A 14,325-nucleotide genomic window follows, 5' to 3' on the forward strand; every position below is an offset into this window, starting at 1 on the left:
GGTTGTCTCCGTGAATCGAAACAGCCATGACTTGTCAGGTATAGACAGCAGGTGAGGGCTGGAGATCGACATTCCCGGGCTGGGCCCCGTAACGGAAGGCGTTAGAGTCTGACACGGGATCATTTGGCGTTTCAGGAACGCACCATGTGAAGTTTTTGAATAGCCGGGTTTCAGCCAAATTGGCAAAGTTGGTAGCAAGGATTATCCGGATAACCCCATCTCGTTGGTAGAGGTGTCGTGGTTGACATTCTGGTGGAGGGCTGAAGATTACAGGCTGCATGGCTGAAGTATACCCCAGAAATCGGCTTTACAGCCGGTGAGCGGGGTTCCAAACAGGCTCAACTCAAGTGATCGCATCGGTTTTCCTCGCCACTCAATCACAGTACGTCAAAATAGAATTCAATCGGGACCTCTTGGATAAATTATGAATCTCAATCAAATTAACAAACATAGAAATGATATTGAGTGATAAGACTGAGGAAACACCCTCCGAATGACATACCGAACAAGCACACCGAATACACAATTCATAATCATACGGTTATCACATTTAGAATCAAAGCAGAAACTTTTTCTAACAGATTTTGTCTAATCGAAAAACAACAGGCACGGCCACATGCCAGTAAATGCAATGCAGACACAAATCGAAAAAGAAAAGAGTCCATACGACACCTAGCTCTCTCTCTTCTCGTATGACATGGGCAATCGACGTCGTGGCTAGCCTGCAAGTTTCCCGCCCTGATAGAAACATCCGTAGCAAGGGAAGGACATCGTCAAAGCTCTCCGGGTATTGGAAAAATAAGAAAAGGGAAAAAGAAAAGAAAAAAAAAGACGTATGAATGCAAAAACAGAAAGAGAAAGGCTCTTCAAACCCTCCAGCGGAACCAACCAATCTCCCTAGATTCATTTCATGAGAACCCGTCTCCCCACCTCACTTCTTCCAGTGATGCTGGGTCCACGGTTCATATCATCATCTGTACAAGGGAATGTCGACAAGCCCCCCACTCTATCTTTCAAACGGAAGTTAGATGAGCGACCGATCTTGCTGGCGAAAAGAAAAATCATGGACGAGAAGATTAGGATGAATGTTCATAACAGATCACAGACATGTCGTGACGATGTGTCAAAAGGGGAACAGTAAACGTAGAAATCTTTCCAGAAGAACGAAATCATTTTTGTATTGTCATGGCAAGGGATATCTATGAGGCTTCCTCGCCGGCAGTAGAGGGAGTCTTGGAGGGTCGGCGCTCAACCGCGGGTTGCGATTTGGTCAGCAGAGGGGAGGTAGGGTTCGATGGCGGGGAGGTGGCCATGTTATCCCGGTCTTCCAAGGCAGCCAGAGCACTGCACACTTCGTTAGTATCAACTAGCCAATGATTCTAAATGACCACTCACCTGAAAGCGTTGATCGAAGTAACTTCCTCCTTCTTGCCGACAGGGGGAGTGCCAGTCCGGCTGCTAGCAGCACTATCATCACTACCACGAACCAGGTTGCCACCAGGGCCAAGGTTCTTCCGTCCGCTGTTGCTGCGAGATCCCAGCATGCTAGAGGGTCCGAAAGACATCGGCTGGTTGGTGTTGCGGGTCGTCCGCAGACGGCGGAGATCGTCACTGCCGACCTTGCTCGAGGCAAAGTCCTGGGGAGGAGCTTGGTTGCCGTAGTTGCTGTAGCTGCGGGCGTCACCACGACCCAGTCCCGGGCGGCTGCCGCGGTTGGCCTGCTGGCGAAGACGCTCCATCTCGGCCTCTTGTTGGGCGCGAGCAGCCTAGTGGGATAATTAGCTGGAGTTTAAAGAAGAAAAAAAGGGAGGGGCTGTAGGACTTACCTCTTCACGAATCTGCTGGATAGTCTTGGGTCCCTTATCGGCATCCTTGGAGTGCCAGCGAGCATTACGCAAGTCGATGATATCCTAGCATGGAAGTTAGTCAAGCTGTAGCGATAGCAGGCACTCGTCTACGTACCATCAACATGAAGCGCAATCTGCTGGGCAAATCAGGAGTCTGCATCATAAGGCTGATGCGGTGGAAGTAAGCATCCATCATCGCGTGTCCACGCTCCGAGGCGTCGAGGCTAGCACCGATGGTGCGCAGGAGGCTGGTCAAACTCTCAACCTCGGCCTCGTCGGGCATACCCTCATAATCGACAAGCTTCTTCACACACTCGTGCATGATACGCTCAGTCAACATGCCCAGCTTGTACAGCTCACCAATGAACTTGACGAGACCAAGACCACGACGCTTGGCAGCAGCGGCCTTATAGTACTCATCAGACATCATAGCAGCTTCCTCCGTCTGGCCCTCAGGCTTAGGAGGCAGGTTGACCTTCCAACCACGCTCGAACTCCTCTTGACAACGGTTGAGGAGGTACTTGCGGAACAGACTGCCACCAGCGACGACGTTGCCGTTCTTGTCGTGGATGTTCTCGTCCTTGATCTCGGGGCTCATGCTCTCCAGCATACTCTTGCAGAACTTGGCGTAGATGGAAGCCCAGTGGGCCTCGTCAGTAGCCTTCTCGAAAGTAAGCTGGATGACCTGGCGCAGGGTGCGTCCATCCGATTCGTCCTTGGATTGGGAAACAATCTCCAAGATCTGGCCAGAGATACGATCGAAGTTCTCGGGCGTCATCTTGTTCAAGGCAGCCTTCACCTTACGCTGCACCACATCAGGAGGCATGTGAGTCGAGCCAGCAGGAGTAGGACCAGCAGTGGTAGTCTGACCGACACTGCGGGGCTTCCATCCGGTGGTGGAGACCTGGAGGGCCTCGACCTCCTTGCCAGCGGTGAGAGGCATGGACTTGGCCATGTCCTCCTCCTTCTTGGCCTGCTGCTTGTCGCGCTTGCTGCTGTTGCGAGTACCGGAGCGGCCAGAGCCGGGACGAGGCGAAGGCATGCCAGGATGCATAGGGCTAGAGTTGGTGCGGCCGATGGCGCCACCAACGCTCAGACCGCGACCAAAGGAGCCGAAGGGGTTGCCAACAGCGGAGGCTTGGCGAGACATAGCAAAGCGCTGCTCGGAAGTAGTGCCTGGAGGCAGGCTGTTGCGGTTGCCGGGCTGGCCGAAGTTGCCCATTCCGGGGAAGCCCTGACCGATGCCGGGGCGAGAGCTCTGGCGGCCGCTGGCCATCGGGGTGCGGGCCGACTGGGGACGGGACGAGTCACTGTCACCGACGGTCTCACGCACGCGCAAGTCCCAATCAATCGAGGGCTTCTCCTTGAACACATTCTGGAACTGAAGCAAGAACTCCTTGTTGTAGTGGAACTTGCGATCGGTAGGAGCGTTGGCATTCAGGGCAGGGTTGGGAGAAGCAATGGACTCGGGGTAAGTGATCTTGCTGAGATCCTCGATCAGGCGAGCCGAGTGCAGAGACTTCATGGCAGCGCTGGGCTGAGGAGGCTCAACCGCCTTGCTGGTCTCCAGCTTGAGAGCAGCAGGCTTCTGCTTGAGAGCACTGGCGGGCTTGGCAGGAGGACCCATATCAGAGGCGGGCGTAGCGGTGCCGCTCTCGGTGCTAGTCTCGGTTGCAGAGAAACCACCCTTCTTCAACGAGGCGAAGAGATCCTTCTTCTTTTGATCCTCGTCGGTGACAGCGCCGGCTTCACGCTTCTTAGCCTTGGCTTCCTCAAGAGCCTCAGCCTCACGCTCAGCCTGCTTCATGTTGGCTTCCCACGCCTCGCGCTCCTCCTTCTCCTTGCGCTCCTTCGCCTCCTTCTCGGCTTGCTTCTTGGCGTAGTAGGCAGCCTCGGCCTCGCGCTCCTTGGCCTCGATTTCGGCCATCTCGCGCTCAATGGCATCGTAATCGATGTCATCGTCATCAGCAGGAGCGGGCGCGGGAGCAGGAGCGGACTCAGCAGGCTTAGCGGGCTCTTCCGCCTTGGTCTCCTCTGGCTTATCCTTCAAGCTCAGCTCCTCAAGCTTCTTGCGGGCGGCCTCCTCATCAGCAGCCTTCTTGGCAGCCTCTTCCTCCTCCTGCTGCTGCTTACGGGCGGCCTCTTCTTCCTCCTTTTGGCGAGCGGCCTCCTCCTCGTCCTTCTTGCGCTGGGCAGCGGCGGCCTCCTCTTCCGCCTTGCGGCGCTGCTCAGCCTCTTCCTGTTCGATCTTCTGGCGGACAGCGTCCTTCAACTCCTTCTTCTTCTCCTCGTCGGTCTTGGTAGACTTGGACTCGGTGCGAGTGTGGTCGGCGCTGCTGCCGGTGCGAGGGGGAGGAGTCGAAGTGGGAGTCGCAATCTTAACAGGGGACGGGGTGATACGAGCCGGGGAGGCAGGAGCCTTTTCAAACGTCTTTACGACGCCGCTACCGGGGTCCTTGATGATGATCGGGCTCTTCTTGGCAGGGATGACGAACGGCGTCTTCGCGGGAGCGGGGCTGTTCGACGTACGGCTTCCGGTGTGAGCATGGCCAGGGCCGGGAGGACCAGCAGGGGGCTGGCCCTGGCCAAGGCTAGACCCAGGGCGGTCATTAGACATCTGCGAGGGCGTACGAGAGAGGGAGGTGGCTTGGGCGGGAGGCTGAACAGGGTACTGGTTCTGCATGTACGGGGCCTGGGGGTTGAACGGCATTCCGGGGCGTGGTTGCGGGGACGGGGGAGTCATATACTGGACACCACCCATGTAGCCTTGGGGGTAGTAGCCGTAAGCAGCGGGGTCGTAGCCGGGGTAGGCCTGGTTGGTTTTCATCAACGTTAGATATTGCTCAAAATTCCCGCTTTCTGGCGCTAGATTGATGGGTGGGATTGGTGGAAGGGGGGCTTTAGCAGTTGCAGCGTAGATGGGTGAAAGTGATGGTCGGCGATATGATCCTTTTCTTCGGGTTCCATATCCACGTCGGAGGGGTTTATTATGGGGAGGTCTCACAGTTTGGGGTCCCATCGGTTGTCCATAACCGTACGCCTGCGGGGGCATCTGCGCGTGTGCCATGGGAACCTGGTTCATCTGGGGAGTCGCAGGATGCGCGTTTGCAAGGGCGGGGCTGCGGCTCGCTTGGTGAGGAGAGTTGGGGAAAGGTGCGAGCGGGCGACCTTGGTTAGGGGCATGGAACTGAGGGCCCATGTTGGGAGCGCCGCGGGCCTGGTTGGGAGTGGTGCGGAAGTTGGGACCTGGGGAGTAAGGAACTTGACCCTGATAGCTCGACTGAGAATAACCACGGCCGCGACCGCCCTGATGGGGGTAACCGCCACGGCCGGGAACACTACCCATGTGACTGCTCATATCGCTGTGAGTCGATTGGGAAGATTCGCGACGGAGGTGGGTCGACTGAGGACCGGGGCCAAGGGGTGCCTGTGGAGCCGCGCGCATCTGTTGCTAGCGCAAGACAAAGATTAATACCAGCATATCTCAGGTGTGGGTAAATCGAGGTATGCCAAGACAGGAAACGTGCGCGCCCTTGCAAAAATTTTTGCTCCCCATCCATCTCCCTCTATATCGCCCTACAGTATTTTGCCGCCTCCTTCGTGGCTTTGCCAGATGGAGATTTGGAAACCCAAGGGAGTCTTCGTAGACAATGTAGGGCAAAATCACATAGTGCGATCTGGGCAAACTGTACAAAGAATAGAAGGGGTCCACTTACGTTATCGCCAGCATCGCCAAAGCTGCCAAAGTTGGGAACGTTACCCTGCGCCTGGTAGGTCGACGGCGGTGGCCGGCCACCGCTGGAAGCGGGCTGAGGAATAGGGGATGGCGAAGTCTGGGGGGAAGTCACACGGGGGTTCGCGGGCGGAGTGACACCAAGACCGGCCTGAGGCTGAGTAGCCAAAGACGCGGGATTGCCCATGCTAGGCGAGGACTGCTGGTTGGCGAAGCCGAACTGCAGACTGTTGGGACGACCGGTCTGGCCGCCGTTAGGAATATATCCGGAGGTGCCAGCAGAGGTGATGGTCACCGAAGGCTTGCGGGAGTGATCGCTTTGAGAAGCCGGGGCGCCATTGACGATGGTGACGCCGGGGGTTTGGGATTGCTGCATGGGTTTGCCGCTCACAGGAGATGCTGAGGTCGACTTCCCATGTTGCGACGAGCCGCCCACGGTGACGGGAGCGGCGGTCGAGTCCGTCGCGGACTTCTTGGTGGCGCTGGCGTAGGAACGAGGCGCCGTCGACGGCGAGGCAGATTGTGCGGGCGAGGAGGCGGCCTGGGTCGAGGTGCTCTGTCCTTGAGGTTGGAGGCCTGACTTGGGAGGGATCGAGCTCATTAGACAGGTAATGAGAGGTAAAAAGGATTCAAGCGCTTTTTAGTTTTAGGTTGACGATTGACTTGACGTCGTTCGAGAAGCAAGTCCGTTCGGGAGGAGAAGAGGGACCTGCAACAGTAGAGAGGAGAGGATGAGAAATCTTCAATAAGAAAAATTGAAGAGAGGGGAAAGATGGAAGAGGGAAGTGTCAATGGGCGTGTTACAACAAACAAGGTACACGCTCTAGAACCACAACATCCACAAAAAAAAAGTCCTCACACAAAATGGGGGAGGAGGAGGGGGGGAGGAGGAGGTGGGTGGTGAGAGAAGGGTAGTGGAAGAGGGGAGGGGAGGGGAGTGGTGTTTTTTTCGTGTCAGGGAAGGACGACGAAAAGAGGAAGGGGAAGGAAGAGAGAAAAAAAACGAAGACCACGGAACAAGGAAATTAATCACGTCGTGGTCAACGACGATAAGTCTGGGGTAGAAGAAAAGGGGATAGAAAAAAGAGAAAGATGACTTGAAGGAGAGATAGAAGTATTATCAACCTTTTTTTGACCCTATTGTTCTTTACTGCTCAACTCTCTTACACTCTCGATCTTTCTTTTTTTTTATTTTCGCCTTTTTGGCGTGGATAAAATTGGGTGGTGGTGGTGGATGATTTTTTTTCTGCACAGTGGTTTTCACAATTTTTGCTGGGCTGAGGCTGGGCTGGGTTGTGGTTGGTATCAGGCGTGACCATACCGTATTGTTCTTTGTATCCGACCGAACCACACCAAACATTGTTCCCGGCTTTAAAAGCTGCTCTTCTCCGTTCTATCGCCATCACACATGCACATACACACACATTCACAACAGAAAGTATCCAAATTGATCATTTAGACCCATTCAGACTCAACAGATCAGTTCCAAGGCTTGTGGCAGGTCATTCTGCCCCATCTGGCGGTAGGGAAGATTTCCCGGTGACTCTTTTTCCCAGCAAATGAGACTGCGCACAGCTAGCTTTTCTTGACATCTCCAGTCATTGACCACCGCGGAAGATCCGCCATTGTCGGGTGGAAGCGGCAAACACACCGAGCCAAGGTGGCTGTTGAGAACTAACCTTGAACTAGTAGGAAAGGTAGCTGGGCCAGTGTTGTTATTGGTGGTTTTCAATCGTCGATTTTCAGACCAGACAGCGCGCTGCTTTGCTCCATTCCATTCAAAGTCGCTATCATCCTAGCGGCCTGGCCATACTGTGTAGAGTCAGTCAGTGTATCTACTAGGTACTAAGTCACTATCCTGGGAGCTGACCATTCAGATCTCCGAGCATCCAGCAACATCATCATTATCACTGTCTGCTTATATAGCAATGAGTCATGTCAGGCGTTTAGCCTGTCCAGTGGCCTCGTTCCGTGCGGCAACTGCTTTGCCTGTTTGGTAACATCATCCCACAAATCGGTTTTTGGCCTCCTGGCGCATGACGTTTGGGCGACCATGAAATCATCGTCATGAGGATGGACACCTGAGGCCAAGATACGTTATGATTGATTACACCCGCTTGTTTGCCACACATTACCGCTTCCAAACCAGCACCTTCACATGATGATACCGTATCAAACCAACCTCATCATTCATCCTCTTCGCCTTCCTTTGACCTGGTGGTTGTGTGTAGTGTGCTTGTCTGCTTCTTGTTGTGTTACCTGAATTTTGGCGCCGGAAATCCACTCGTTATTCATGCTATGGTTCTCATGCCTTGGCTTGATCTCTTTTCTGCTGAAAAGAAGACTTCGATGACTACTACCCCTACAATAATCCCACACACACACACACACATACACACACAAAAAGCAAGAACCCGAACCCTACCGAGTACTGCAGGGCAGCGGCCAGCAACAAGAAGAAAGAGAGAGAGGTCCGATCATCCAAACCAATAATGCAACTCCGATCGCCCGGTCAACAAACCACCACCACGTTAAAAACGATCCGAGCATTCCAGGGCGCCGCCGCAGTAGATAGAAAGATCGAAGACACATCCACATCCACACACACACACATCCCTCGCTCTGTATCCCATCAACAATATTTCTTCCCATCTCTGCCACACCGTAGACAAAACCACAGACCGACTCCGACTCCCAGACTCCCAAGTCAGGTCCTCATCCATCGTGGATGATTCTCCCCAATTGACACCGCAAATTTATTTATAGTCCCAATAATCCCGAGCAGCTGATTCGACCCTCGCTAGATGGACGGATCACCAACCCCCCCCCCCCAGAAAATAATGCATTTGCATCTGTTTGATCTGATCGGCCACGTCTGAACCTGACATCGGCCAGCCGACGCGACGCCTTGGTTGGGCCGACACTACCGTAGACTATTTGTTCGTGGATTTTGCTTCCTTACTTAGGGGGGAGGCTGTTCTGCATGCCCTGCAGACCACGGACCACAAAACACCCGAAGCCCTTGAAGATATCGCCCAAATGGGTGGGCGCCGCTAGAGCACCTGTAGTAACTCCGCACTGTCTGGGACAATTCTCATACTCCTTCAGGTCTCTATTCAAGCGATACCTTTACAGTATTGTTGAGATGTGGCGATTTAGGTTCCCAACTTCGATTACGTTCGCCTCTTCAACACTGCTAATATATATATATTGTGCATAGTAAACTGAGCTTCTAGAAAACCCAACGTAACATTCTTCGCACTGCAGCCCACCTTCAGCCCCGACCACGCATTCTTTCTGCCTTGGTTCGCACTGTCCCATTCTTCCGAAATCAGAAAAAAAAATCCGACCAAAATAAAATAAGATAGCTGAGATAAATCAGCACAGTAAAATTGACTTCCGCCCACTGATCTCTTCTCACAGGTATAACCAGCACAAAAGCACTTCTCCTAGAAATTCGTCGTGAATGCGCCCTCCAGCTCCCAAGGGCCATCGCATCCTTGACTACTCTTACCTCAGAGCAGTTTTGCATGGATAAATAAATGAATCATCCTGCGGCTATGCACCCGTTGGGGGCGGCATTAACTAGTCACAGGATAAGCTTTCCCATCCTTCCATTATACATGCCATTATAATGCCTATGCCTACATGACACTAAGAAAAGGGGCCGAGCATGGTTGTCGGTTGGCATCAGACATGAATTCGCAGTGACACGAAGGATGGCAAGGAGCAACTAGGCCTGGGCGAACCCGCTGACCCCCTCGCCTACGGCAGTAAGGCTGCATTTCCCGGGGCACCTGACAAGGACAAAGCACCATTAGTTCCCGTGACATGGTCGTCGCATCTTATCCTCTGTTTCCCTCGACAGTCACCCTACGCCTGGACCGGAAGCTCTATCGATAAGTATAACTGAATTCCATTCTATTTGTTTGAATATCCCCGAGCCGTTGCAGAAAGGAAAAGAGCACGGCATAACACCCCAAAACAAAGAAAAAAGATATCAAGGAAGAACAAGGACCACCCGCTGGATCCTATCTTCTAATGATGGCGGTTGCGCGTATCAGTCGATTCGCCGTTGAACCACCCCGAAGACCAGGTACCGCTGGCCGTCCGGCCGGACAGATCCGGAGAGCTCCTGTGGAGGTCCTCGTGCTCCACGTGGTGGAACGAGTTCTCGCTCGGGTTCTTATGCAACGGGGCACCGCCGTACGCGAGGTCGTCCGTATCCGTCTCGCTACCGTGCAGCTCACGCTCCTCCTTCGCCAGGGCGCTGCGCAGCACCTCCAGCAGGTCACGTTGGTGGGAGATGTACTGCGCCTTGTCGGCGCGGGACATGGCGGCGATATCACGGGGCAGCAAATTGCCGCTGGCAGACAGTTCCTCGCCACGGGCTTCGGGGGTCTTGCCGGCCGAGGTCACGGCTGCCACGGCGGAACTGATGGTGGAGAACCAATCTTGAGCGCCGGCGGCAGCGGGGGCGGACGGGGCCGCTGGCCCTCCAGATGCAGGAGCGATGGGGATGTTGAAACGCGAGAGAAGCGACTGCGCGTAGGCAGCAGGACCGGTTGGGGGCGGGGGAGGAGGAGCCGCCGGACGCTGAGCCGGCCAGCCGAGGATGTTTTCCCGGACGTAATCCACGGCCTGGTAGAAATAATGCAGCCCCAGAGCCTTGGCGCGCTCGTGGCTACGCCCAATAAATTCCTCAATCTCTCGCTCATGGTGGGCAAGGAAAGGATCGACATGTTCCTGGTACATGATAATTGCGCCCTGGGTCTGGGGGAGGACAAGGTAGGAGAAGAAAAAGAGGCGGATCCAGCTGTAAAATGGCACCCTGCATCATTTCCATCAGCGTGAGGCCCAAAATAGTTATAACTTCCAGCTACGAACCATCCGAGGATGAACACTGTCCAGGACTCAGCCATCAGCACAGCGGACAAAACCACCCAGTACATCAGCCATGGTGCCAGTTGAGAGGGGTCGGAAGAGCGCAGAGCTTTATACGAGGCAAATATAGGGAAGAGGATCGTGATGACCGATCTGTTTTCATGTGAGAGTTAGCATCTGGTCTACCTTCATCTGGGGAGAGGGGGATCTCCGGAACTGCAGAGTGAGGGGAGGAGCGGTGGGGGGATGGCGAGGACTGACGATAACAAATCTGCAATGATACCAAACATGATGGGCTGGCGCACTTGCAAAGTCTGACCGCTCTAATGATTGATTTTTCTGATGGTAGAATTGTAGCGGTTACTCAGGGGTGAGGAGTTCGATTTATCGGTAAGCTGAGCAGCAGTCGGATTGCGGGGCGGGGAAGCTTCACGCGACCTCCGGATGAGCAGCACAAAGGAGAGCGGCCGGCCGCAGCAAAGCAAGGGAAGAATGAAAGGGCTCTAAGACTTAAGACTTGCCGGAGAATGGTGGAAAGAGGAAGAGATAAAAAGTGTCAAAAAAATCTTTGCACGAGAGGGCAACCCAGATGAAGCGTGGCTGCCTTGAGCAACTGGGGCCGGATCAGTAGGTAGTACGACCCATCGAGCCCTATTCTGGAGTCGGAGTCTTAATAATAGAAGACATCATCCACCTCAGGCATTTGTGCCGTCACGGGCGGGGCCAGGTTTTGGCCTTATAGCCTTGGGGCCTTGCTGCCTCATCGCCCTTCCGCTTTCCGCTCCCTGAGGGTTCAATCCGGCTGACGTCATGACGGTATTCGTGCTGTGATGGTCACAATTCGATAGGTAGATGAGCATGGAAAACTGCAAAATTTCTCTCTTCCCATGTCTTAGTGAAAGCGAGAAATCCAGGAGACAGGTGCAAGGGCGACAACAATGGCCAGGGATCATGGGGTATTGTACTGCATTGGCGGTATGTGATTCGTCCTAATTGTGGATCGCAGGACAACGTTATCGAGCATTACCTACCTAGTAGGCTTGATAGGGTGCATCCCCGTTGGCTCCTAGGTCAGAGATCAGGGTGTTTGGATCAGTTATACAACCATTGTCATTGAATGACGGTGCATAAGTGTTTTCTCCCGATCGAAGCAGTCAATGTCCGAGAATTCAAGTTCGCATCCAGCTATAAATTGACCCTTATCGATAGATAGATATGGCAGCATGCGGGAGCCAGCGAAGTCGGGCGGTGGAGCCAAATTGCCGGTCGTGTTTGTTGTCGGATGACCTCAAGTGCCCAACAGTCGCCTCATTTTCCTCACTCACCGACCACTCGATCAGTCTTTCGATTCTCTTGCGATATTAGGAGCTTGCTTCTATACTTGAATCAACCAGCGGAGTCAGCCCATACCGGTAGCCATCCCCAATTCAACTGCGTGACTGTTCCACAAGCTCCAACCTTCCCCTCATACAAGTGGTGGCCAAGCTCTGGCCTGACATCCGTGGTCGAGCTCCCCGCAAGTGAATCGCTTTCCTGCTCCTGCTTCTTTTCCGACCATCGAATTTTGCAACAATGTGTATCGCACTGTTATCAACTGCCCATCCATCTTATTCATTGATCATAATCGACAATAGGGATGTACGAAGCATTCCCACCCCAGATGCATTCGGAGCTTTAGGACTGGCTCAGGACTGACGACGGCTAGGAATACCTTCGACGACCAACATCCCCCGCCGACTGGTGGCCAGAACCAACAGCCGACATCTTAGGTGGCCGAGATCTAGCCCGAGCGACACATGGGACGTGGATGGGAATCACTAAAGATGGAAAAGTAGCTGTGTTGACCAACTACCGCGAGGACACTTCCGAACAAGCTACTGGAGCGCGAAGTCGAGGTCTCATCGTTAACAGCTGGCTGACATCGGCTCCGGACCGACGACAGTCAACCGAGGAGTTTGTGCAGGGAATGGTTGCAAGCCCGTCTGCCAGGAATGTCGGTGGATTCAGTCTTCTGTGCGGTTACGTCAATGAACCCCTGGCCATTGTCTCCAATCGCTCGTCTACCATGGATCATATCGCCTGGGTTGCAACAGAGAAAGGTCAGACACTCGGCCTCAGCAATACAGTTTTTGACGACCGATCTTGGCCCAAAATCCTTGAGGGCGAGAGACTGATGAAGGAAGCCATTGCTGAGCACGCGCAGGCGGGGGAGGACGAGGATGCACTCGTCAACAGATTGCTCGATATGCTGAGTATCAATACGCTACCTAAGCTTGCCGAGGATGCCACCGCGGAAGACTACCTCCCGTACTTCAGGCAAAGCATATTTATCCCAGTATTGGGAGCTCGCGAGAAGTCTGTTAAACGCAAAGACGAGGTGCCTGCAGTCTGCGTTGAGAGCAAAACGGCGGAGGATGCTTCTTCCGGGCAACATGATGCTCTAGACCACTCCTTCCTGCAGGGGGCATATGGGACACAGCAGCAAACAGTAGTCTTGGTGAGTACAGACGGACGAGTGCGCTATTTTGAGCGTACGCTTTATGACAATGATGCCACTGCCATCCCGGTCGGTCAAGGTGATCGATCGTTTGAATTCCATGTCGGCCAACGATGAGAAAAGGGGACTGCGGACTGGGGTCTTTGGTAAATTGCAATGCACTTGCCTGCACATGGGTCTTTACTCCGACTCTCAATGGGTGTGGCTTTGTAAATAGTATAATGGTTTAATATCGAGAATGCCAAAATAGCAACTGATTGCAAGCTACTGGATAAGCGAAGTGGGCATGAACTAGGCACCAGCTGGCAGTCTATTCGAGACATCACTCAGTGCGACTAGAAGCGCCACCCGAGTATCCGAGTGAACGCATGATGAACATTTGGCTGATGTACAGTACAGTAGTTAGTTACAGTAGATTGCGATGAGATGGAGGCGAGTCTCCCACTCTGGTGTAATTTCGGCACGTGCCTGTCAGGAGAGACAAACAAGCAACAAACGTTCCCTGCCAGAATTTCCCCCCCGTAATCCGTCGCTCCGTCGCTCCGTCCCCTCTCAAATCTCCACAACCACAAACAAATCGGAACCACTTAAACAAAATTACGTGCCATCGTCATTCATCCTCGCCCCGTCTCATCTTCGATTGAGAGAAAAAAAATCTTCCTACTCAATGATTGATTATTGATCATCCTGGTGAAGACGTCCACCAATATGACAGGTCGGTCGTCTAGAAATGAGCACTGCGAAGCCTGGAAGTCGGTGGACGGTTACGGTGGGTCGCAAAGGGTGAATGTCTCAGGTGAAATAATATCGGACCGGTCCATTAATTAATTGGGAGGAACAGCCGGGCGAGTCGGGGAAAAGCAAGACGACCAAATCTTGCTCTAAGCTGAAGTGAATGAAATCAACCGCCCTCTTCACAGCCAGCACCTCGCCGTTTGTGTGCGTCCTCGGCCCGGAATTATTTAATTAATCGAATCACATCGCCGAGCGCTCCACCAACGAACGGCAGGCTTGGGACGCGATGCTGTTTCATCTAGATCAGATTCCCTAGCAATTGCATGGTGTGGCCCCACGCCGCCAAACGGCAATTTGACCTGGAGAAATGAAGGACGACGGCTTGGGGCCAGTGCACGCCTCCGAAAAGGGTGATCATGATGGGGACACTTGTTTTTCCCTATTGTGCTAAGCCTTGAGCTGCGACAACGGTGCTGGCCACCATCCCCACTGAACTCGAACGTTCCATGAAGGAGAATTGAGGGGATGTCGCAACAATGCCGGAGTTGATGTCTGGGATGCGGGATTATTTTTTGTTTCCAGCTGGGATCTCTTCTTTTCGAGGCGCGAAAGTCGTGGTCAGAGTCGCT

At 53.6% G+C, this 14,325-nt stretch overlaps 3 protein-coding genes across 3 annotated transcripts; 1 reads left to right on the forward strand and 2 right to left on the reverse strand.

Annotated features, from left to right (window-relative positions):
• Window positions 1-1,199: 1,199 nt before the first annotated feature.
• Window positions 1,200-6,181, reverse strand: BO72DRAFT_368181 (putative eukaryotic translation initiation factor subunit eIF-4F; the record flags this gene model as incomplete). Its single annotated transcript, XM_040940877.1, has 5 exons — window positions 1,200-1,344; window positions 1,396-1,766; window positions 1,827-1,910; window positions 1,963-5,292; window positions 5,564-6,181. The coding sequence occupies 5 exons, from the start codon at window positions 6,179-6,181 to the stop codon at window positions 1,200-1,202; spliced, it is 4,548 nt and encodes a 1,515-aa protein (XP_040805852.1).
• A 3,184-nt stretch (window positions 6,182-9,365) lies between these two features.
• Window positions 9,366-11,147, reverse strand: BO72DRAFT_180171 (HVA22/TB2/DP1 family protein). Its single transcript, XM_040939460.1, has 3 exons — window positions 10,726-11,147; window positions 10,468-10,617; window positions 9,366-10,411 (listed from the first exon to the last, which is right to left on the reverse strand). Exons 1-3 carry the CDS (start codon window positions 10,752-10,754, stop codon window positions 9,619-9,621), a joined length of 972 nt encoding a protein of 323 aa, XP_040805853.1. The 5' UTR covers window positions 10,755-11,147; the 3' UTR covers window positions 9,366-9,618.
• Window positions 11,148-11,955: 808 nt separating this feature from the next.
• BO72DRAFT_444347 (NRDE family protein) lies at window positions 11,956-13,312 on the forward strand. Its single transcript, XM_040943781.1, has 2 exons — window positions 11,956-12,102; window positions 12,170-13,312. Exons 1-2 carry the CDS (start codon window positions 12,037-12,039, stop codon window positions 13,076-13,078), a joined length of 975 nt encoding a protein of 324 aa, XP_040805854.1. The 5' UTR covers window positions 11,956-12,036; the 3' UTR covers window positions 13,079-13,312.
• The last annotated feature ends 1,013 nt before the right edge of the window (window positions 13,313-14,325 follow it).

Source organism: Aspergillus fijiensis (genome assembly GCF_003184825.1).
Source record: "Aspergillus fijiensis CBS 313.89 unplaced genomic scaffold BO72scaffold_4, whole genome shotgun sequence".
Taxonomy (NCBI): Eukaryota; Fungi; Ascomycota; class Eurotiomycetes; order Eurotiales; family Aspergillaceae; genus Aspergillus; species Aspergillus fijiensis.

Coding starts and splice junctions, on each gene's coding strand:
- BO72DRAFT_444347 (XM_040943781.1), top strand. CDS start 12,037: ATGTGTATCGCACTGTTATCAACTGCCCATCCATCTTATTCATTGATC. Junction 12,103..12,169: donor TCATAATCGACAATAGGGAT/GTACGAAGCATT, acceptor GACGACGGCTAG/GAATACCTTCGACGACCAAC.
- BO72DRAFT_180171 (XM_040939460.1), bottom strand. CDS start 10,754: ATGTTTGGTATCATTGCAGATTTGTTATC. Junction 10,618..10,725: donor ATCATTGCAGATTTGTTATC/GTCAGTCCTCGC, acceptor ACATGAAAACAG/ATCGGTCATCACGATCCTCT. Junction 10,412..10,467: donor ACAGTGTTCATCCTCGGATG/GTTCGTAGCTGG, acceptor GAAATGATGCAG/GGTGCCATTTTACAGCTGGA.